Here is a 24,457-nt window from a genome sequence, read left to right as displayed (position 1 = left end):
GGAAGTTTCAATCATTTTTCTTTAAGCATACGATATACAAAAAGTCAACATACAACGTGATGTGTGTGTGTGTCTGTGTGTGTGTGTTTGCCAGTATCTTGTGTGTTGTGAATATGGCCCAGAATTAAGTGTTTCAAACTAACTTACTTGTTTACAGTACAGTAAGTGTTGTCCACATCATTTGTGCCACTGCTGTATAATGAAAGATTATGTCAGTCTACCTGTATACATTCATGGCCTGTTAAATAATGTATTAGTATTCCACTCACACTGACACTAGAAGCACCAACAACCACAATATGTGTAACAATATAGGCCTATCTAAATAAATAAATAAATAAATAAATGACTGGAAGGCAAAGTACAGATTGACTGAGAGTTGTCATCTATTATGCAAGGATACAGGGAAGCAGCAGATTAAATAGCACCGTTCTCTGAGGTCTAATAAAACAGCTCTTAATGAGGCATTTAGCGGGGTGTCGAGCACAGAAACAAATAATTAACATAATTACCTTCATGGATGCATCAGTGGTAGCTCCTACTTCCTCTTCTGATGGAGTGCTGCTTGCCTGGGCGTACACTGAGGGCTGTCACGAAAGGCATGCTGGGTAGCAAAGGAGGAACGCAAGCGGCAATTGCTTTTCCTGCCTGAACAAATTGCAATCGGTTTCCGCATCAGTTAGGATGAGGTTGCTTACAGGGGCCACGGTGACACGGTTATCATTCTGTGCTATGTGAGACGGCGCTGGTACGGCGCATAGCCTAAAAACCTTGACAGGCCGCATCACTCAGGCCCACCGAGACGCTCGTCTCCGGAGCCTCTCCTCCCTCGGAGGGGAATCGACTCTGAACATTTTTATGTGATTTGTTCATTCGCCGACATGAATGCTTGCTTCCTGTTTGCCGGTAGATCAAAAGGTATAACCATCACTCCAACATTTGCAGCCATCCTACCCTCTCCCTCCTCGTTGGTCCCCCCCCATCAGATCTCTATTTCATTTTTTTTTTGCGTTCAGTGAGATGCAGCTGTATTATTATATTGAGAACAAAGAAAACAAAGTCAGTGATTAAAAATTAAATACTGTTATTTCTTTTGGAGCTATTATGTAGTTCCCATGAGAGACGATGCTATTTTGCTGCCTCTTTTGTTTCCGATTTTGGAGGCTTGTCACTATTTATTGTTATTTTCCAATGGCTCTTTTGATATGCAGCGCTCTGTTGGTGGCATGCAAGGATGTCTTCATCTGTATGACGGTTATTGCTAACCATTCCAGGTTTGAATTGTGTCAAGAATTTGGAAGGAAAAAGGTGTGAAATTGGCTGAGTTGGACCGTATGGCCCAGATTCAACATACCCACAATGTGGCTACATCTTTAATTGTAAATAATGTCATTAAGCAAGTGAAACTTTCACAATCCTTCTACAAAATTCAGTTAAAAAAATATGCCAGATAGAAATTTAATGAGGCGTAAATTTAAAACTGATCTCTGCTCTGAACTGCTCTTTGTTTCTCTTCTGTATGTATTTCTTGTGTTAACATTTGTTTTCTTCAAGCTGCATTGAAGTGTAAACATTAGGTACATTTATTTGGATCAGGTTAAATGATCATGAAGACAGTACCTGTAACTTAAGAAAGCAAATCATCCTGTAGTTTGAAAGTATGCAACCTTCAGGATGAAGAGCAACATAATTGTAAAAGTCTTTTGGATATTATATTGGCTACATGACATTTGAAAAGCCTGATCGTGCACACATTCACATATTTAAAAACAAGCGCAAATTTGCAATAACTGCGACCGCCCACGCGCATGCAACCATGTGTGCATGCATCCACGCACACTCCCTCACACAAACACGTGACCTCTTCTTTGGCTCATGACTAACCTTTCCACAAAATCTTGTGCAAATCTGTCAATCCATTTGAGAGTTATGCGCCTTTTTGTGATAGGCCACACCCAACGTCACGCCCCCTCTTGGTCAATCGGCCTGAAAGTTACTCAGCTCTACCTTCGGTCATGACCAACCTCCATGCCAAATTTCAGCCTCCTGGAGTGAAAACTGTGGCCGCTACAGGGTTGGACACTTTTGTGGACCAACTAACCGACCGACCAACCGACCGACATAGCTCTAGAGCTGCGGTCGCTCTATAGAGCTGAAAATGTATCTTTTGTTTTTAATAAAAGCTCTTATGAAAAATCAATGTGGGATTCATGAAACATGCACAGAGCCAGGGACAGTTCTCGAATGCATTGACAGGCTGGCCATTTTGAAATATCAGTAGGGCTTCTATTTCATTTGATGAACATCTCTCATGCATCAATTTTAATTTCAGCGCTGGTATGAGCCAACAACAAAACAAATTAAAGAACTGAAGGCCAATAGCTTCTTTCTCAGAGGTTGTAACTTTAACAGAGAGAAACTGATTTTCCATTTATGTCTTCAACAATGTCCTTGTATGACTTTGCTGTTGTGTGAGGGGAGTGAGTGAAAATTGGCACACTGTCGTACCGTACAATCTAGTTTTCAAATTAGATTGACATCTTGTCAGTTGTGAAATAATGTAAGTTAAAACTTTATTTTTATCATTTTTTGATTGGTTGGGAAAGACAGAGGCTAGGGTGAGCAACTTCCAACCCCGAACCCCTCTGTCTCTGCCCTTGCACAGAATGAAGATACGCACAATTTTGTGCGTATCCAAGGTGTTTTAGGTGATGAATGCCAATTCTTCGTAAACTGATGTCTGCCTGTTCATGTTCATTAGCATAAATAAATACCCTAGCAATGCCATAAAAGGCATGCCGATCTAAGGGTCAGCAGTCATAAAAATGTTCAACAAATCAGCTATTCATCGCACTCTGCAAGCGTCTGTACTGTTCCTAATGACACACTCTCTCCCCAACCCAAGCCACGATTAGCCAAGTAAACAAGCAAACATGCCATTGTGTTAGGTCTGGCTGCGTGCTTGTGGGACTTTGTATATCATATATAACTTTTATCAATACAGAAAATTAATTAAATATGTTCCCAACAAGGTTGATTCTCATAAGCTAAAACCAAGATGAAAACTGTGTAATTTTTTAATGAAAATGAGTTTTTGAAAAAATGAAAATGAAATTAAAACTAGAAAACCCGCTCTTAAAACTAACTGAAACTAAACTGAAATTGAGATTGATATTGAAAACACATATATGACTGCAAACATTCATATGAATGTTTCGTAAATGAGGCTCAATGTGTGTCCAGTTGTGTTTACTATTTCTGAGTGAGGAAGGCTGCGCTTTTGTTAGTGTCAGCTGAGCTGCTATCGATTCTCACTTGTATGTCCTGTGCACCCTTGCTTTCATGACAATGGCAATAAAGTAGGCAAAGAAAGATGCATATTGGAAATCAGTTGGTCAAACATTAGCAGTTACAGTTTGTGCTCCCTTTCAGGCTCGGGATAGTGAGCTGCTGGCAATCAGGCACATTTGTCTTTTATGTCAATGGCTTTTCTACAGTTTAGATTTTCTGGTCAATTTCACTCAAAGAATGAAGGCCGTAGATCTACCACAGAAAAACACTCATTACACTGTGTGTGTGTGTGTGTGTGTGTGTGTGTGTATGTGGGGGAGAGGGGGTGGGGGTTGCTATAACCTCAGGGAAATAAGAATAGGGAAGTCTCATGACAGCACTTCATGCTTCCAGTCTGGCCTGTAGTGCACATCCGACCCCCTTCTGAGATAAGATCTCTCTCTCTCTCTCTCTCTCTCTCGCTCGCAGACTTTTGTCCCCTTACATTTGATTGACTGTCAAAATTCTGCCGCGTGATTTGCCTTCAGTTAATTCTGATTTGTCTTTGAACTGTGTACTCATTCTCATGAAAATGATGTCCTCTTGAAGAAGTATGTAGTGTAGCTTTTACCATTCTTTTTAGATCTTGGAAAGAAATGCAGTTGTCACTGTTGATGGCTGACCATACTCTAAGAAGTATGTCACCACCTGCAGCCCCCATTGTAGACCTGCATCCAGGGGGCTTGCCTGAAGTTTCCCATTGCTGCCGTGTATTTAGTGACAAAGCTGCTTTTTGTTCTTTTTTTTTTAATGGGCTCTTGTCAAACCAACTACATGCTTCACAAGCAATTTGTGTGATCGCACTGGCATCAAAGGCCCTTTACTTTTTCTAAATGTCACTCTGAAATTCACTGTGCATTACAGTGTTATGAGGACCTGGGGGCTTTTCTTTTTCGTTTTTTTTTTTTTGTTTCCCGAGTTCCCAGTGTGTTATTTGTATGGTTCCTTAAAGGGATATTTCACCCTTTAATAACAAGTAATTTTGTTGAGCCTACCCCATTGTTTTTGCATAGCAAGAATACTTGCACCATCAGATGCTCCTGTTGACCGTTGTCAGCATCACCATTTCTCCTCGTTGTCAGGCTTCCGCTTCACTAGTTTATTTTACAGATCTTGCCAAAATCAATATTTTGAAGCACAAATATTTGATCAATGCTGTTCTTCTGTCTTAATAATTTTGAGCTGATAAGCTGTTTTCAGGTTTAGGTTAGCTCTAAATAGAGAAACATTTTTTATATAAATGAATAGTTTGATTCATTTCAATACACTTGCCCATATAAATCTCTAATTGTGTACAAGGATACTGTGATGCTAACAATGTCGAACAGGAGTTTCTGATGTTGCTATGAAAAAACAATGGGGTAGGGCCCCAAAAATTGCTTGTATTATAAAAATTAGCAATATCCCCTTAAGACTGATTTACAGCTGATGAGAATGCTCTATAATGTTGTCATGACAACTGAGCCAGTGACAGGGTAAAAGTTCAATATAAATTAAGTCTCAGCGATGGGCACGACTGTAATTGTGACATTGATTGTGGAAACAATTATACATTGCCTAGCTGTGAGTTGCCCTTTATTTATATGGACATATTAGTAATCACTGATAAATATTAGACAATAAAGCCATGATAGAATGGAGAGTAAACATTCACTTACATATAGAATGTGTGGTACATCTGATTCCTATTAAATTTGATAAAAGCTAAATGAAAATACCTATGCAGCATGAGTACTGGCTGTACGGTTTTCTGTCTAATCAGTCACCATAATACATTCCATTTCTTTACAGAAAAAATCTGGTCAGTTAAATTTCAGCATTAAAATAATTTATGTGACCATTGAACTTGAAGGTTGTGCCTTCCATTGTGCATATTTCAGGATTCTTGAATTTAGTGAAATAAGTGTCCCATTTACAACTATTGTTGTAAAAATAATGTGATTAAGTTTTCAAAATGACCCATTTTCTTTTTTGTGTCAGTCATTTGGAACAGAAGAAAAAAAAATGCCATAAAACCTTTTCATTCTATTTAAAGCTACTTCAATTTCTTTAATCATTGACCAACAGTCAGCTTAGCTAAACCAGTGGGGATGGAACTAAATTATACGGAACTATTTGAATCAGTTGATGAATTAGTGGGAACTTTCCAACAAGGATTGTATCGGTCAGTATGGTTTATGTCTGTATCCATAAGTGTCAACAACAAAGAAGAAAAATAAATACTACAAGAAAAGGACTAATCTTGAGGTGTGTGCCTAACAAGGTCTTCCAATCCCTTGTAAAATTGATGTATGAGTTTGTTTTAATGCCTGAATGCAAATATCTCTTAAAGCAAATGACGTATTGCTGTAGTTGAACAATGCATGCAGATAAAGGCATTGTGTCATTGTCCTTCAAGCTTTCTACTGAGTTCAAATGGCCTGCCACCATTCACTGTGTAGTAACTACCAGGTTTTTCCACTAAATTACGACACTCTCATTGCCAGCTGCTATGAGGAGATGATACAAGGACATTGATTTGTACAGCTTTTCTGCAGTTTCCAGGTCTTTTCTAATAATACATTTGTGACCGACTGAATTATTATGTGCTGAAAAAGTGATTGGAAATCAATACATCTGTGTATTCATAAGGGAAAATATCCTTCCTCCATACCCTCCACTTCCTTGTTGAACATGTATTTTAATGAATGAACAAACAAGCAACTAACTAAATAAATAGATATTTTATATATACAGTAGTATCCAGCTATATTGTTCTGAGGTATTTCTGCTGCAAAGTTGCTACTGCCAAGCCACCCTGCAATCATCATTAAACTCACACATGGACCTTAAATTATTTCAGACACACATGTAATATGACTGTATTTAATCAGATATTGCTGTACATGAGAAAAAAATAACACAACCTTTACAAGGAGTGTGGGTTGCAGTCTTACCGTGGAGTTGCAGAGATCATTCAAAGTATACTTTTTCGAAGCTGATAAATCTGGGGATATACAAGTCCATCTTTGTAACTGTTTTTTTTTTCCTTTCATGCCCAGCCAATGTACATTTTAAGCCCTTGTGCTCTGTGCTAACTGAGCCAGTTTGGTCCCATTTGGAAAAATGTAGACGCAAATATTTGACCGTGGTCAAATCAAAGCTTTCTGGGCAAATCACTTGAACTTATTTTATATTAGGTTACACAGTAAAATGTCCAATGTTAGTTAAACTCTGACATATAACATTTGGTCCCCATTTTGTGTGGTGTTGTACATTTACATAGCAAGTCATTTACTGAAGTATTTAAAGTTAACATAATCATGGCTTCACCAGTGACCTTCCCAGAGATATGGACCTGTAATGTCCAGTCCACACTGCCACCCTTCTATATTCGCCATCATTCCGCCATTGAGCTCAGTGATCTTCTCCGCATTGGTCTCTGAGGACAGTTGCCTGTCTAAAGCTGCCTGGGTCCCTATATTCTGGTACTAACCCAACCTGCACCATTTGTTTGGTCTTTGTTGCTGCCAACAGGCAGCAACAGGCAATTCTACACAATTCCCGACCATGCCTACTATAACATAGCATGTCCTTTTAATAATCTAGTAGTTTTATTCTCAATATGGGTAGGAATGAAGACATACATTTAATTGGTTTAAAAGTTCTATTATTTAACTAATCTGCCATAAAGATCTAAATCACAGCTTAACATGTCTTTGCATTATAACCCTAGTAAGCTGTGTGCAAATACCATTATTTCCTTTTTACAGTTAAATTTTTTTCCCTCAAATTCTGTTCTGTAGAAATATTTTGTGATCTGAAGTTTCTCTTTGGTGTGGCGGGCTGAAAATAATGCTCTATCAAATAGAAAAAATAATGAAAGATATCTCATCTTCATTCAGTTCAAACGTGACCAGCAAGACCTCAAAACAGAAAAAAAATAATATTTTTCCCCTCTTGACATGTGACTCATTATTGTTTACTATTAATTGCATTCTTTTCTTTGATTGGTAACTTGAATACTTGATTAATCACCACAAAAAGTGCATGAAGACCATTTTGCACCACCACATTCAGCATTGAATTGCATTGTATTTTAAATGCACTATTTTTAAAATTTTATTTGATTTTATTATTTTTCCCCTTACAAGACGTGTTGATAACAGTGAAAAGAAACTAACGCAACTATAGACTTGGCCTTATTTTTTATTGGAAATATTTTGTTTGCCAGGGATACAACATGCACATTGATCATATCTGGAGCATACAGTATATGGCTTTGGGCCAAACAGTGGAAAGTTGATGGATGTTGCCGCCTTGCTGGCTTGCAAACAACAGGCAAGGCGATTGTGAACCCACTACAATTTATTTGCGGTCACTGGTAGGTGGGCATTCCAACCACCGAGGGACAATCCGCACAAATGCTTTTCTCTGAGTCAGCTTCACAACTCCCACACAAGTGGAAGTGAAAACCCATATAGGCAGCCTTGGATTGTGCTGGCACGGATGCCATTATGATCCCAGACTCAGCTGGGTGTGCAAAACTGTAATGGCACAAATAAAAATAAAAAAGTCTCCATGTGAATCCATGCCAACCATAAATTATTTAGCACGCTGTGCCTCTGTCAAAATATAACATCACTATTCACAATTTCCTCATAGTCTAGTGGTGAAAATTCTGCACTACTTGTATTTTTACCTTTAAATTGGGTGTTTGATTTATTTAAAATGCCAAAGGAACAGTTTAGCAAACATTAGATAATGAAACCAAGCAAATATGGTTGGTTTAATAAACACAGCAAAATTGTCAGGGTAAAATCAACTCTGATAGAGTACTTTTAACTCTAATAAAGTGAATCTGGTCCCTACTGGGCTCATATTTCACTAGAACTGATTTAACGCTAAGAATTCTTCTGTGTACCCAGCATGTATTGAGTAGGTGATCTTCAATGTGCAGTAAGCTTCAATGCTTTTTAAGATAAACTCAACCATAACAAGGTAACTCTCAAAAGACTTGTTAAGAGAGACATGCATGCAGTGCTGGACAGCCACCTAATTCAGATTTCCATGGCTTGCAGCGGATGGCAAATCTCACTTTACGCTTAATCGGCTTTCGGCAGGTCCAGGTGGGCCCGTGGGCTTGATTTTCATCTACACTGGCAGAACAAATCTCTTGTAAACCACTCTTTAGTGGTCACTATTTATAACTCTGAGAGAAGCACACCGACTATGTTCCCTTACTATGCAGTTTACTTGCTCTCTTTCCCCAATATTTCTTGGGGTACCTTTTAAGATGAGGCTTTAAGTTGTGTAACTCATTGGTCTGTGACTCTGGCATCTTCTTCGGGGGGGGGGGATGCCTCACCCATCCCTTCAATATGTTTCAGTCTGGATGTCTACCAATAAGGTACTTTGCATTAGGCTGGCTTGCACAGAACTGTTTTTTTTTTCTGTAGTCTTTTTTTTTATTTTTTATTTTTTTGTATCTTCATGCTCATACTTTTTTGATGACAGCATATTATCTGGTTGGCAAGGCTTTGTTTGGTCTTGATATCTCTTACCGCAGCCTGTGTTTGCTTTCTGGATTACTGGACATATTCTTTAAACATGTGATAACGCCTCACAATGCCCACGCACCTTGATTTTGACTTGTGTATGGCAATAGATTTGTTTTGTATTGCCTGCTGTGTATTTAAACCAAAATACAAAGAAAGGGGTTCACAACATTCGCACGTACATGGAATAAAGCACCATGGGTGGTAGAGATCCATGTTAAAACGAATTTGACAAACAAATAATTTTCTATGGACATCTTGCACTTTGTTTGTTCAAACATGAGAAATAAATATGTACTCTCAATCTGACTGTTTCCACAATTTGATATCTGTTTACATTAATACAAAGAAGCGTGGCTGGATTTTACAGGCAAGGCTTTACCAGAAACAAATTCCATTGGTTGCAAATAAATTAACAAATGATTTTTCATGTGCTGTCTGATACATATATTTTTCCCATACGTATTTGCACAGTTATGTTTCTGATGCTTTTTTAAAAATTGAGGCATTGCTCCTCCAGTTTCTCCTCAAGAAACAACCCTGTGTTGCTTGAATTCATTGTAATTTTTATTTTCCTTTTTATTGAACATCCACTGACGCAAACAAATTTCACCAAGTTCACCTCCTTTGTGTGCACTTACACTGTATTTTCGTGGTTAAGCCTATGTCAAAATACTATGCCTGTCTCTTGTAGGCATAAACACAGCTACAAGTCTGGACTTAATTGTCTTTCATCTGGATAAAACATAAGAAGGACTGTCAGACTCATGATCATTTATTTAAACATTCAATCAACTATTGTCATTCTGGATGTGATTTTATTAACTACCATTACATTCTTGCCCCAGCCACACTATTGTTTCTTATATAATTTGTATTCACTTATCTTGTTCTTGTATTACCATGTAATAAAATGGTCCTTTTGGCAAATACTGCCCTCCTCCTTCCAAAGCATGACCTTCACTGAAAGTCTAATGACAATCAATTTGAGGTAACTGCAAAATGAAGCTTTGTTATTAACTACCTGGAAACCTGTAAAAGTAATTCTCTAGATTGCATGGCCCAGTCTCTGTGATTTATCAGGTGGCCGTGCACTTTTTCACAGCTTCTTCATTATGACCACAGTATGTCTGAGCAGCCATTTTAGACACGTCTACAGGCTGTTGAAATTAGCTGCCCTGTACATGTTATTAGCTAAAAACGCCCTCAGAATTATTCACTTTGTAAAAAAACAAAAAGTCAGCATAAAAATGAATACATAAATGATCAGCGATAAGCATGGCTGAAAAATGTAGACTAATCCGAAACCCCTTTATCCCCAATGCTGTCAAATTTTCATTACTTAACTTGCGCTTAAGTTCTGAGGAAACTTTACCTCATAGTTAATTATCCAAAATGGACTCACCCTATATAGACTTATTCTAAACAGTAGAATACAACCGCTCTTTCATGCACCATTGACTTCACTAAAATGCTGGATGGAAATAACTTCAACCCAGTCAAGTCAAGAGAGATGGAGTTGTGAGTAGATAAATCATTCACAAATAAACAAATCAATTGAACTGAATGTAGTGATGCAGTTTCTTCAGATGGTTCATTCATTCACTCCTGACCCATTTGTTTGGGGCACATATGATCAGTTGTTGATTTCTCGCTATAGAGAGGTGCAGCCCATCCTGACAAATGCTCTCTATATCCATCCATCCATCCATCCATTTTCTAACCACTTGATCCAGATCATGGTCGCGGTGGCAACAGGGCAAGCAGAGCAGCCCAGATGTCCCTCTCCACAGCAACTTCTGCCAACTCATCCCGGTGGATCCCAAGGCGATCCCAGGCCAGCCGGTGGATCTAATCCCTCCAGCGTGTCCGAGGTCTGCCCCTGGGTCTGCTCCCTACATCCAGTACCCTTTTTATTGGCTTTCTTGGGCTCATTGCTTTACTCAAATTATTAAGTAAATGAGAAGCGACTGGCTGTCATTTGAGTGAGACTTTTGAATACGTAACAGCCTGAGAACAGCCAAAGTAATACATATAGTGTATTATTATGATTTTCTTTCTTCTTTCTTTCTTTCTTTCTTTCTTTTTTGATGGAGGCAATCCAGTTCATTGCATTCAACTAAAAGATTACCTCAAAGAAAAGTGTTAGTTTGAGAAATTGTCATCCCTACAACATATGGCCATACACCCAACGATTCATCAAGATGGATCTCTCATTGATTGTGACAAGAATCAACAAAGAAAGAAACATGCTCAACTTTATGGAAAATTTTAGCTTGCAAAAAGAAACAGCTAAGTTACATGAAATCACAAGTGCACGAGAGAAAGTTTGGTGCAGCCAACGGACAAATGAGATTGAGGTTAAGGTGACACGTATCCCTGTGGGTGCTTCCCTGCAAGTGACTACATTTTTTTATTTTTTTTATTTGTGAGTATTTATGCAACTAAATGTAAATCTATATGTATATATGTAATAAATAAAATATAAACAGAAGCAGAAAGAATGGACAAAATTATTATTATTTACTATATTTTAGGCAGATAGAGGATTCATTCATTCATTCCTTCATTCATTCATTTATTCATTCACTCATTTTGCAAGCAATTTCATTTTGTCTAATCTGAGACTAAAATATAACTGGTGATTTTTTCTCCCAGGGTATGGGAGGGGTCCACATTAATCGCTATCTAGTTTTTGAGGAGAACCAGGGATATCTACAGTCTCCCAAAACAGCAGTGAGTTTCACGCCTGAATGTGGCTGCGGTTGCAGATAATTGGCCATTCCAAATTAGGGTTGGAATTACACATGCTCAGCCCCATATTGATGGAGGGACAGTTAAAATACCCATTGTGGAATGAAAGTATCATGAAATTAAGAGTATCAAACTGATTTTAAATTAAGAACAGGTACTCAGTCAATAAAGGTTACTTATTGTGTAAACTTTACTGAAACTAAGGTAACACATCTTACGCTGTCCATACATAGCTGACTACTACCAGATGCTATGTCTGTACCCATAGTCATTGTACTATTGTGGATGTGATTTCTTTTCCACTTTGATGCTTCATAAAGTTCATGTGTTTCTTTGTAGCATCAATGGCATATGGATGTTTATTATTTCATCAATAAATTAATATTTTAAAAAAACTGATTTCTGAAAAACAAAAAAATTAAATTTCTGCCACATTTTTCAGTTTTCTATGGCAACCTGGCCAGGAATGCTCTGTGACATTAGCCAACATTTTCCACAACAAAAACCTAGCTCCTCTGGTTTGGGGGCGTCGAAAGCCACTGTATTAATAAACAGTTGTTGAACTCAGCGAGCAGAGTAATAGCAGTACTGATCCACAATGTTTACTTTTTCAGGCTCAACTGATTGGGCTTCTTTTGGCCTGTGAGTGATAGGATTTGTCTGATTTTTTATGTTTGTTTTGGTGTCCTCCATAATGTATTCAAGTAATTTTACTTCTTTTACAGTATATACCCTTTTAAAGAATACTGAAGGCCTTGCTGCCAGCATCTATTCTAATTGATACGCTTACCTGCTCCCCAAAATTGATCAATGGTTTCTTGTGGTAGCTAGCTAAACTGAATGGCTCTGTCCATTTTTCAGAAGCTTCACTGATGTAGCAGCAGTGAACAAGCATGCCCGGGGCTTGTAAATTTACGATATTAGAGGAATATGAAAAAATGAGCATTATAAAACAACCTGAAAATAAATGAAGTGTTTTCTGTGGTGGGATTGTGGCATTGTTTATAGAACTTGCTGTTCATTTATAACGTTTAATTGAAACAGGCTGCCGAAACACACTAAAGGAACACTTTTTGTTTCCATGTGAACATTTGCGAAATGCAATTCCAAAGCTGGGAAATGTTCAGGGGCACTGATATAGTATGTCATTATTTGTGACAGACGCAGCGGCGCGTGACCTTTCACCTCCCAGACGGCTCTCAGGAGAGCTGCAGTGACAGCGGCTTGGGCGACCCGGAGCCCAGTAGCAGCGCCAGCACCACCCAGCCTCTGCCCCTGGGCTTCACGCAGGAGGAGTACTATGAGCAGACCTCTCCCAACAGTCGTACCGAAGGAGACGGGAACTCAGACCCCGAGTCCAGTGAGTACTTCCAGTTGCATTGGATCATGGGAGCGGGATTTGGGTGGAAGTGTACACCTTGGTATCAACTCTACCTAAGCCTTTGTGCATGTACTTTTACAAGTCACTTTTTGGATAAGGACACCTGCTAAATGTGTAAATGTAAACATAAAATGAAGAATAGAGAGAAGGCAGTTGTCTGCACTGATTTACATCCAAACAGCAAAGAATATTGATTCTGGTTCTATTTTTATTTCTCTGAGACAGTTTAAGTTTTTCCATCAGATATGAATTAATCAATATAAGTAAGGTGTGTTTGTTCTTTTTTGTTTGTGTGTGTGTGTGTGTGTGTGTGTTTGTGTGTGTGTGCGTGCGCACGTGCGTGCGTGCGTGTCTGTCTGTCTGTGTGGCCATGATGTTAAGACACAATTAAGCTTTGAGCATAGATGCTCACAAATGTCAAATGTCTTAAGCAAAAGGATAGAAAAATACACTATGAATTATAGGCTATAGTTGCATTGCTGCAAACATATTTACCATAAGCCTTAGCTTAAATGAACCAATAACCAACCAGTGGTAATTGGGATCTTATTAGAAAACCTTCTATGCTTCTTTCCAAATAATCTGTGTTTCAGTAACTTGGTACCTTCTACCTCTTTTTACACCCTTCCAAACTGTTTGATTTTGTTTCAGTCTTTTATCAAGCATTGTTTTTTCCACATAATATCCTTCAGAAATAGTGTAAGTCATATCCATAATTTTTAAAGAGAGATTTATTTCTACTCATTGCCATCATTTTTTCATCACTAATAATGAAGGGCTTATTATTGAAAAAAAAACATTTCTGTTGGTGGTGGGGGTGGGGTAAATGCTAATTTAATTTGAACTCAAATTGTACTAAATAATCATACCGCGTCTGAAAAAAATGCAGCATTTTGAACATCATGTGCAAACACATTTCTATTTATAGAGTTCTGACAACACATGATGGGTCCAGACAAAACCTTAACAGTGAAATTATATTCAACACATTTAAAGGTGGCTTTGGTCATGAAGAAAATTAATGTCCCTTCTCCATTTTCTGCGTAGGAATAATTTATATCCATGAAATTTATTTCCTGCATACAATGAGCTTCTTAGTTTTATTTTATTATTTTTAAAAAGTGATTTATAATGTCCTCCATTTAATTTACGTCATTTTATTTTTCCACAGCTTTTCAGGGCTGATATGGCACTTTAATTTAATTAGTCTGCTGATACTTTAATGAAGAGAATTCATCGGTTCTTTCAAATTGTTATAGTTCAATGAACCACACAGGGAAAGCTTGCAGATATTCTCATCAAGTGTATACAGTATCCCTTCTCATTGTCTACTAGTGAATGGATCAACTGCCCCTACTTGAAAAATATACTGTCACAGTTCATTAGCCAATGTCATTGGCTGAGGTTAGGTGATCCCTTGTCCAGTCTTCACAGGGGAAGTCTTTTGGCAGCTAAGTGTGATGTTGACATGGTAGGGTCTCCCATGTCTTTGGAATTACTTTAGACTGTCATAGCTTTTAAATGTTATTATTTTTCTTTACTTTTTTTCTGCAATATTTCATTATAATTATTGTGGCTAACTGTACCATTTTCTGTTCTGATAGAACTGAATTTCTCCAGACTGGCAGAAATGTCTCAGTAGAAATAATAATAATAATAATAATAATAATAATAATAATAACAATCATCATCATCATCATCATTGTCATTGTCATCATCATCATCATCATCATCATGGGGGGGGAGGAGTTGTCTATCCCACCTCCAGCATTGGGCGAGAGGCAGGAATAAACCATGGACAGATGACCAATCCATCGCAGGGCACCATCAGCATTCACGCACTTACTCATACTCAGACTCTAACCTGCATGTCTTTGGACGTGGGAGGAAACCCACGTAGACACAGGGAGAACGGGCAAACGGCACACAGAAAGGCCATGGCTGGGATTCAACTCCAGGAACTTCTTTCAGTGGTACAATGCTATACACTGTACCACTGAAATATTATTATTATTATTGTTATTGTTATTATTATTATTATTTCACAGTTGTATATGGGTTCACTCTTTGGAACTGTACTTCCCAGAATTGTATTTCATTAATTTATTTTGTTATTTTTGCTGCAGATGTCCTTGCGGCCTTGGTCATAAGTAAGGCAAAGGGCTCTCTCTCATCAGTTTCAAAGCACAGCTGCTATAATGAGCATCAATGAGCATCAATACATTTATTAAACATTAGAAAAGGCAGATGACACCCTCAATGTTGAGAGAGCCTCTATAAGTTATAGTAACATTATTAATTGGATCAGAGCTCTATTCACGCTTATTATTATTATTACAGATTTGAAATATTATTATTATTATTATTATTATTATTATTATTATTATTATTATTATTATTATTATTTGCAGTAGTAGTAGTAGTACAGAAAATGTAATGCATCAAATGAAATTTGGGACTGAGTTTAGACTGAATCCTAGCTCTAGTTTTCACAGTGAGGTGGTACTGTAATAGCAACAAGCAGGAGTCAGCAATACTGGGGGAATTTTTCTCAGTTAGCTTATTTCTTTTGATGTATGTCAGCCATACATTCCAGGTTTATTTAAAGTAGTAAAAATCACCAATTATTTAATTATTTAATTATTTAACTTGTTATCATTTTTCTAATGTACCATAATAGAGATATTTCAGCAGTCTGTCCTTCACAAATACTAACATGACAACCATATGTCAATGGCAAAACTGTCAGAATGAGAAATTAGCCATGGGTCTCAGATAACCATCAGAGCAGAGTGTAGAAACCACAATTACCAATTATTCATACTTTAATTAAATTATGGCAGTGTGGAAGGCTGATTTACAGATTAGGAAATTAGCTGCTAAACTTGCTTGCTAATATTTACATATACCTAAAAAACCAAAAATAATACTATTATTAATCCTGCAAATATAATAGTAATCCACATTTCAATATTACTGTTCTGCAGTAATACAATAATTGTTATACTTTTTTCTTTAAGGATTTAAAGCACAAAATATGAATTACCGATGCACTGTGTACAAATGTACAGTATTACTGAAAACAGGCATAATAGTTCCTTTGTGGTGACATATACAAATCATTTGTTGTAAACCATAATCCTATCTATTTAGATTAATTTCCAGTACTAACAAATGTATCCAGAAATCGATGAAAATAACAGAGCAAGACCTCACTATTGAAGAGAGCAAGAAAAAGATCACTATTAGACTAAGTTAGTAATTAATTCAGTCTTTCACCTGTTCATTCATTCAATTACTCAATCTAATTTTTTTGTGCCCAGTTTAGAAAGCCCAGTCCACACTCTAGACATGTCCCATCACAGCAAAATCAAGAAAAAGTCACACATTTGCACACAAGTTCTCTGAAAAGCAAGCAACCAGCTAACCGCTTCTTTTCACCCTGTAATTAATCTGCCACCCAGGCTGTTAACCACAGTTAGCGCTGACGCAGTTCACATTTAATCTGGGCTGTAGGGTGTACCTGCTGCTCAGCCTCAGCTTGGTACACCACCTGAGAGACTTCCTGATGGGTCATGATCAGAGTCTTTCCAAGAGATTCATGAAAAACCCAGATCATGTTGTTCACATTTATGAGACTGCAGCCCTGCTGAAAGAGCCCACACCCTAGGGAGAGTGGGGCCTTGGGGGCATGCCAGTTTTAAATACACAATAAAATAACATTAATAGACAAATTCATTGATAATCTAGTGCTATTGGACTCATAAACTGTTTGAATGTAAGCAAAACTTCTCACTGTTTGAGTTGTGCCCAGATCTGCATGTGTCAAGTATAATCTGAAGCAGAGTGCTATTTATGGGGGATAAATGGGGGATGCTGAACACTCAGTTAGAAACCCGGAAAGCTCCATGCACACACTCTCAGGGGTGGTGGCAGTCGACCACGCTGCTCGGCTCGCTCCCAAAAAGCTCGCAGATAAAAAGCTAACGCTGTAGCATGGAGTTGAGGCACAGAGACAGAGTCTTTCTCTGTTGACAGTCACTGAGATGAGCGCATCAGAGACGTAGGGAGCCCAAGACGGATTAGACATGGTTTTATCAATGAGCGGCAGGCAGCTGCGTCCCTGGCAATCGCTTATCTTGTCGTCTCAATTTGAAAAGAGAGAGAGAGAGAGAGAGAGAGAGAAAGAGAGAGAGAGAGATAGAGAGAGAGAGAGAGAGAGAGAGAGAGAGAGAGAGAAGAGAGAGAGAGAGAATAATAGTAATAATGACAAAGAAAAAACACAAGCTTTGAGGCTGTTTCCACGGCCATGTATGAAAGTTGGTGTGGAAAGGTCGGAGATGTCAGCTAGCACCACGTAAAAATCCACAGAAACGGCAGAGGATATCAGCTCTTCTCATGACAATGAATTTTGGGTCTTGTCTTTTTTTCATAAAAGAGGCATCTTTATTAGACCATCCGCTCTTGAAATAAAGTTCATGTGACATTTACGATTCTATTATTTATGAGGTTGGAGGCAATCCATTTTACAACCTTTTTTTTTTTTTGCTTCCCCATCCTCTGGCTTACTTTATCAGCCTGTCAGTGCTCTTATTTGATTGTCTTCACTTCAAATGCATTCACTGATGATGTCCGCAAGGTTTGTAGCCATTTCTTTGAAAAGCTGACCAATACAAATTTAAATGACCACGAACCACAATTAGCATGTCCATTGCCAGCTTCTCACTGAGACCCATTCCCCAACGTAGACAAAAATCCATCTCTGCTGAAGAATGGATGACTGTCCATTTCTGCCTTTGAATTTGTGCATATGTATCAAGATACATAACGTGCACTGTCTATTCTTGCCTTTGGGAAATAAATCAGGACTTTGTATTTAACTTGAATATATGTTCTTGAACTGTCACCATAGAAACAGGAAGGAATGGTGATGTCTTCTTCCCCATTGGGTTTACCTAATACCTTGTGTCCTCCCAAGTTATTTCATTTGTACTCCTGAACATTTGAAACAACAGAGTGATTCTGACTGCCAAGTAATGAAAAAAAAAATACTTCGAGGGGGAGGTATTTTCACACTGTGGATGTCCCTCCCTAAAGCACACATTTGTTCTATCTTCCAAAAAAGCCTCCTCATTGTTGAGTTGCACTACAGTGACTAGATGGGGTTGATTTGTGTGCAACAGAGTAAGGAGGCAAAACTATTAAATATCTAGAACTCTTCAGAAGGTTGCGGGTTTAGTAAGTTACCGTAACTGAATTTCTTCAGTATATGTCTACACATACTATTGTATCATACACAGACAAGAATCTATTTGCTCACCATATATATGTATATATGATATCATCATATGTTGAGAATATATTATTATATAAATTGTAGTAATTGTACTGCATTGTCTTTTGTTATTGTGAGGTTGAATTAAAATTGTGCTCGCACAAGAAATGATTGGTTATTAGGCTTCGCAGCCTCATCAAATGCCCACCAACAAAAAATAGTCACACTTGTGAAATGTTCTACAATCAGGCAGCTACAATCACGGACAGACTAAGCTGGCCTCAATTTTATTTGGAGTGTTGTGATCGCTAGGGTCACCCAGCCTTCAGAAAAAAGGGACCACATTCTCAAGCTAATTTGACTTAATTACATACCTCCTAATTGTCAGAGTCCTCTCTTTTTTTGTGCATTTACAGTACCAATAAGATTTTTAAAGGGTAATCATAGACAATTTGCCCTAACGAGAGAGTGCCAATTTGTTGATTTCCTTCTTCAATTAATATCTAACATGTCCTGCAGATGATTAGATGGGAATTATTGACATTTTTGTCCTGAGTAAAATGGTTATTCTCATGATTGAAAATATATTTTAAAAAAAGAAAACACAAAGACATAGTAATTAAGTGTTTTGTTCAGAATCAAGTTCTGTTTGCTACATCTCAAATTTTCTTGCTATTGTTAAGTATTAGATATATAATGACATAAATTATTTAAAGTAAATATATATTTTTTAATTATTATTATTATTATTATTATTATTACACTGTTTGTTCTTATTTTTCCATCATTGTCTTATTCTATTTTTTGTTAGCTACTCTTAAAAATGTACAATCCAGTTATAGAATTAAATAATTGTATTTTTGCGTAAGGATGCATGTATGTTTAGGGAGACCTACAGTCAAAAGCTGGTGGGCTGATGGACACTGGAGTCACACATTGGTCACTAAGAGTTGAACATCCAGCTTTTTCTACAGCATATGGCCTTTCATGAACATTTTATGCTTTGCATTTCTACAATCTAGATCCACTAGGAAAAAAAAAGATCAATCCTTTGTATATGCTGTAAGTAGAATATTATTACAGTGTCAAGCTAGAAGACACTTTCCAGGAGTGCTTTTTTTTAGGTAATTAATATTTCTATCCCATACAAAGATTCTGCATAGAGATATGGCCTGTCTATAATATTTTATGGCCTTGGTAATATTACATTTTTTTCAACAAATTCATAAATTGGCCTGAAAAAAGGAAAGGATTCATAATGGGGTGTGCACTGTATACCCCAGTCATTTAAATATTGAGGCAAATGAATACAGTTTTTTTCAACATAAAATTTTTCTGAAAATAATGCTTACCTATTAATATTGTAAGCATGAGGCTTGGGTTTAATCAAATCACATTTACCCTTAATTCTGAATAAAATACAATAAAATAAATTCAATTTTGAGAAAAGAAAAATAAAACATTTTGGAGGGCAGTGTAATTGTAATTGCATTTTTTTTTTTCATTTACACATTATTATCATACTAAAACGATGCCATTTCAGTATAAGCACTCATCCTTTAAGCTATAATAGAATGAAAACAACAGTGACTACAACCCATGACTGAGTGGTCTGTAATGACATGCTTTGCTAGAATAAATTAATAAATATATATTTTTTTATTTCACAATTATATTCAAAGAAAATGAATTTCAGATCATCTATTATTTAATTCAATTTGTTTTAATTACTGTGGAGATTATTGAAAATAAGTTGTACAAATCTGTACATCCCTTCTGAATCTTTCCCCCGTGCTTTGATGTGTTTACTTACACACTGTGACACAACAGATTCAACAGATTTGAAAGTCTGGGGCCTTTTAGATATTATTATTATTATTATTATTATTATTATTATTATTATTATTATTATTAATAATAATAATAATAATAATAATAATAATTTCTTCTGTCAAGGAGGTTATGTAATGACATCTATCCATGACAGACATATCTGGAAAAGTAATGGCCAGATTGGCATGAAATTAGCTATGCACATTTATGGCAATTAGGAAGAAAATAATTGATTTTGGGACCCCATGACCATTCCTGTAGCATCACCAACAGGCCAAACTTATCAAGAAATGGACACCCTAGACATTTATTGTGTACATTCAAGTGGAGATTTTTGTGCCTTAGCAGATGTCTGCACTCTACTGAGTGTATTCTTTCTAGCTACTACTACTATGATTAGTAGTAGTAGTAGTAGTCCTCGTCACACACCACTGTGTGCTAAATTTATTTCACAATAGTTATATAGCAGTGACTTCCTTTTCGCTGTATTATTTACAGATTATGCTCCAATGTAAACCCTGGTACAATTTCACTGCATTGACCATTGTACCATTTATTGGGATAACAACAATTAGACACTGGTTATGATTTCATTGTAGGGTCCCTTTAATAATAAATATGTATTGTTCTATATAAAAGGTTCAGAATGCCATACAATATTTTAAGGTACTTTTCTATCCTGGGGTTTTTTCAAATATTGTGTTGAGACATGATTAAATATTTCATTTAAAGGTATGCCTGATGATAAGAATTTTTTTTTTCACATCTGATATGACAATGTGTATTATTGGCAATGAAATAGCTGTACAGTGGTGAGCTTATCTTAATTCATTGCATATGCATGTGGAAAGCAGTGGGAGTGGAAGTAAACGTGGAGCAGTTATTCAATATCCTACAAACGTAACCAGCCCTCGCCCCCACACTAATCAAAACCCTTTCTCTAAAATTGTATTTTCTTTTTTAATGTGTGTGTGTGTGTATTCAATGTGTGATGTGTTCAGTTGTAGAGGGTGGGGGATAGGATGGGACTGAAAAATGTGCTTCATCAATATAATTACTCAATGGAGCACTCCTCCATCAAAGACTAAAGGCCATTCACACCCTTACCGAGGAGGTTGAATGTTCCAGAACAGCGATAGAAATCAGGGTTCTCTGTAAATATTTAATAATTCAGAAATGGCTTTAAGACAATGTTCTTCTGACCTTCTGTTGAAACAACAAGGCTATTTAAACACACACTGCTTCGTCTTTGAGCTGTGGTGGACAGAAGAATTCCATTTTCAACTGATTTGAACAGAGACTTTATTTTGTGTTACATGTGATGTTAAAGGGCACAAAGAAAATGGTCTTTAAAATACTTAAAGTGGCACTAAGAGAAAATGGAACCAAATGAATACCTGGTTGATTTTGCCAGTGATTTATTAATACTTATTAATAGCATTAACGTGTGCTTGCCTCATGTAGCTACTGGCTTAAACGTTTCTGCTGGGATTTGCATTCGATTTATAAATGCAAAAGTAAACATAGCTGATGCCTAGTAATGGCAGAAAAACAACTGACCATTTATGTACACAATCCTTGTTGTCTTTTTAATTTTTAATTTTAATTAGGTGTGTAGTTACTTTGAGACTAGTGATGTTTATAAACCTTTCTGTTTATAAACTTCAAGTTTTCATAAAAAAATGAATAAATCAAATAAATAAATAAAGAATTGCATTTGTATACAACAGTCTTTTAGAAATTTTTGTTCCCTAATCTTTTATGCAGCCAGAATGACTGTGGGGGACCTGGCACACAGTTTTCCTGGCTTTCAGCACGACCAGACACACAATTATAATAAAATATCTGGTTAAAGTAAAAATTCACACAGTGCCTCATTGCCTTGTTTGTGACATCATGTGGGCATTAAGGCAGATTTACAGCTGACCCCATGATGATCCCATAGGATTACCACGGCTCATGAGCTCTGTAATCACGTTTAAGCATGCTTGCAAATTTATTTACAAATAAAACATGCCATGCACATAGCCACACTGAAACCTGCTCATAATATTAACTCTAACACAGCAACATTTGTGTTCGACATAGTCATTAAAATACACAACCCACCGGTCTCATCTGTGGACCTTTGACGTCTGCATAATTGCATAGCTCATTATCAAACAGTTTGACTTGAATTATTGGTGCATAATATGCACACTGCTTTATAATGTTTGAATCAAAATTTCAATTGCAGAGAAACTTGGTTCCCCTCCCCCTTATTTTACAACAGTGTGCCCTCATTCTGGCTACAGCAGAACCTCCAATGTGAGCTCACACGTTCTACTTTAGACTTTTACACTAGTTTTGTGAAGTTTCAGCTGCCTGCATGTCCTATGCATGTTCTAGTCATTAAAGGTAGCTACCATTTTTTTTAGCTAACTACATGGATCTAATTCAAACAATCCAGAACAACGGTTAATAATAATACTCTGCTTTTGTCACACTTTTTAAACTTACTTGTAGATGACTGTAACAAGTAAGATACTATTTATTTATTTATTTACCGTAGTATCCACTAGTTCTATTATTTATTTTATTTTATTTATTTCACCAAGCTAATTTAAAAAAATGGTAATACTTGAAATTACACTCATTTTGTTTTGAAGGTGAATACACATTTAAATACAAAAAAAGTCTTTTCACATATGAAAATAAATATCAGAGATGTGCCCTAGCAAATGCAAACACTTCAGCACCAGGTTAGCCAGCCACAATCTCTTCTCTTACAGCTCAGAGGAAGTGAGGAAATAAAGACGCTTCACACAGACCAGTGGGTTTTAGCCATAAACTGATCTTGTTAATGTAAAATTTATGAGCACACAGCCACATTGGAACTTTAGTTCAAAATGTCTTATTAATGTGCCAGAACTCCAGGTTTCAGATTGCTTGTGACATTATATAAAGATCCTTGATACTAATGGCAATAAAATGAACCTTTGATGCCAAAACTTCACATTGGATTCTGAAAGCTTTCTTCGGACTATGTCTACACTGGCTATTAAGTCTATGCTGCCAGTGAACTGAGTTGTCATCTGTCTTTAACAAGGACCAACTCTAATGGGGACACGTTTAAAGATCTTCACCATTAAATTTGTCAACTGACTGTGATAACCCTCACTGTCATTTTTGCTACAATTAATGTACGCAGAGGTCAATTTACTGAGCAATATTTCGCAATTTACTAAACCTGAATAATGTGATTGATAGGATTCTAGGGCCCACGGCACTTAGCTGACACCTTCTTTGAAGTTGAACAGCGGTTTATGATTATTGAATTGTTAGAATAAGCAATTACTGCCTGGAGAAATTAGAAAATTTGTCTCAAGGACAGGTGGTCTTCCATCATTCTCTATTAGTCTATGCCAGATATTTTATATTTTATTGTTTTATATAATACCTTTACTCTCAACTCGCATGTTGAAATCTACTATGTTTTCAAACACAATTTTCTATGTTGAAATTTACTATGGGTGCATATGTTTTTCAACATACTGTATGCAGCCATGCTTATTCTGCATGTATTCTGCCGTACCCGCATGTGATCCACACTAATAATCCACCTTAACTCTGTGTAATTTAAAGGGCAACCTGGTAATAAATTAATGGATTGGTGCTACACACTCCCAGAACTTTCGCATTGCCACAGTGGGCCATGGTGTCGTGCTAAATGAGGCAACAGTGAAAATTAACCTACATACTTTGCGTGTCCTCCTTTAGCTGATTTTTAGGTAACTTCTCTCTCTTTCTCTCTCTGTTTCCTGTTTCTCTCTCTCCCTGTGAACTAGATGAGAGAACCTTTTGACTGTTTCAGATCTCAGCTTGAGCTGAATGGGATTTGAATGGTCTCATCTGTGTATCCATCATAGCCAGTGGGTTTTTGTAGAAGTATTCAGTTCTTAAAGGTGACCTGGAGGGTAACCCGTGTTCAGTCTGGTTCAGATACTGTGACACTTATCTCAGAGAGACAGGCTATTGATCTGGTGAGTCGATTCAAATCACAGAAATCGTCCTCATTTCCTTAAAGAAGAGACTGGAAAGTGCCAGGGAACACTTTCCCTCCTCAGTGTATTATGAGTTACTTCCTTGTCGCCTGGGCTCATCTGGAGTAAAGAGAGAGTCCAGGTAAAAATCACAACCCAGCAGACAACTTATTTGAGCATTTAATGGTCCCACTTTTACCTGTTTGTTTCAGCTGGTAATGGGTGCATTCACATATTAATTTATGATTTTTATTTATAATTTTGTTGACATATTTGAGTTCATTACAAAAACAGTTGTAACACAAAATTACAAAAATAAGTAACA

At 37.0% G+C, this 24,457-nt stretch overlaps 1 protein-coding gene across 2 annotated transcripts in view; it reads left to right on the top strand.

Moving 5' to 3' along the window:
- The window catches only part of pcdh11 (protocadherin 11), a 252,405-nt gene that overhangs the window by 152,190 nt on the left and 75,758 nt on the right, over positions 1-24,457 (top strand). Inside the window, exons 5-6 of one of the 2 annotated variants that reach the window (XM_064328153.1) lie at positions 10,604-10,741; positions 12,783-12,981. In XM_064328153.1, coding sequence (XP_064184223.1) covers positions 10,604-10,741; positions 12,783-12,981 — 337 coding nt within the window. The remainder of the gene's footprint in view (positions 1-10,603; positions 10,742-12,782; positions 12,982-24,457) is intronic. The other variant, XM_064328154.1, reaches the window with a different exon arrangement.

The sequence above is a fragment of the Anguilla rostrata genome, chromosome 3, assembly GCF_018555375.3.
Source record: "Anguilla rostrata isolate EN2019 chromosome 3, ASM1855537v3, whole genome shotgun sequence".
In the NCBI taxonomy this organism is placed as follows: Eukaryota; Metazoa; Chordata; class Actinopteri; order Anguilliformes; family Anguillidae; genus Anguilla; species Anguilla rostrata.
The sequence above is the reverse complement of the archived record's forward strand: the minus strand, read 5'-3'. Positions and strand labels throughout refer to the sequence as shown.